The 592-nt window shown below is 63.7% G+C and overlaps 1 protein-coding gene across 1 annotated transcript in view; it reads right to left on the reverse strand.

Moving 5' to 3' along the window:
* Window positions 1-6: 6 nt before the first annotated feature.
* NUP62 (nucleoporin 62kDa) overlaps window positions 7-592 on the reverse strand; it is a 22,373-nt gene continuing 21,787 nt past the window's right edge. The window contains exon 3 of the mRNA XM_010849720.1: window positions 7-592. Coding sequence (XP_010848022.1) covers window positions 24-592 — 569 coding nt within the window. The 3' untranslated portion in view covers window positions 7-23.

Raw genomic sequence — 592 nt, forward strand, 5'->3', positions numbered from 1 at the left:
CACCCCCGCCCCGGGCAGCGGGCTCAGTCAAAGGTGATGCGGAAGCTGCGCTCCTGCTCCTTGCGCCGGCCCTCGCACACCTTGGTCACCTCCTCCACCTTCCTCTGCAGCAGCGCCGAGTTCTGGTCGATCCACTGCAGAGAGTCCATGTGCGCGTTGAGGATCTTGCAGATCTGCTGCAGCGGGTCGCTGGTGTCGGCCGGGCCCCCCGATGTGTTCAAGTGCTCGATGATGTCCTTGAGGTCCTGGGCCATGCGCTTGAGCTGTGCGTCGATGTTCTCGGCCAGCTTGTAGGTCTTCTCGCGCTCCTCGTCGGCGTGCTGCAGGTGCACCGTGCCGCTCTGCTCCTTGACCGACTCCTCCAGCGGGCTCAGCAGGTCCTCCAGCTCCTTCTGCTGCGACAGGATGAAGTCGAGCTCCTGGTCCAGCCGCTTCTGGTCCAGCTTCACCTTCTCCACCTCGCGGTGGAGGCTGGTGATCCTCTCACCATTCTCGATCAGCGTGCGGTCCCAGGCATTGACCTGCGTGGCCTGCTGCAGGAAGTGCCGCTCCTGGTCTTCCAGCTCCAGGCTCCACTTGTTGATGAGAGATC

This window comes from Bison bison, unplaced genomic scaffold (genome assembly GCF_000754665.1).
Source record: "Bison bison bison isolate TAMUID 2011002044 unplaced genomic scaffold, Bison_UMD1.0 scf7180017864285, whole genome shotgun sequence".
NCBI classification, from domain to species: domain Eukaryota; kingdom Metazoa; phylum Chordata; class Mammalia; order Artiodactyla; family Bovidae; genus Bison; species Bison bison.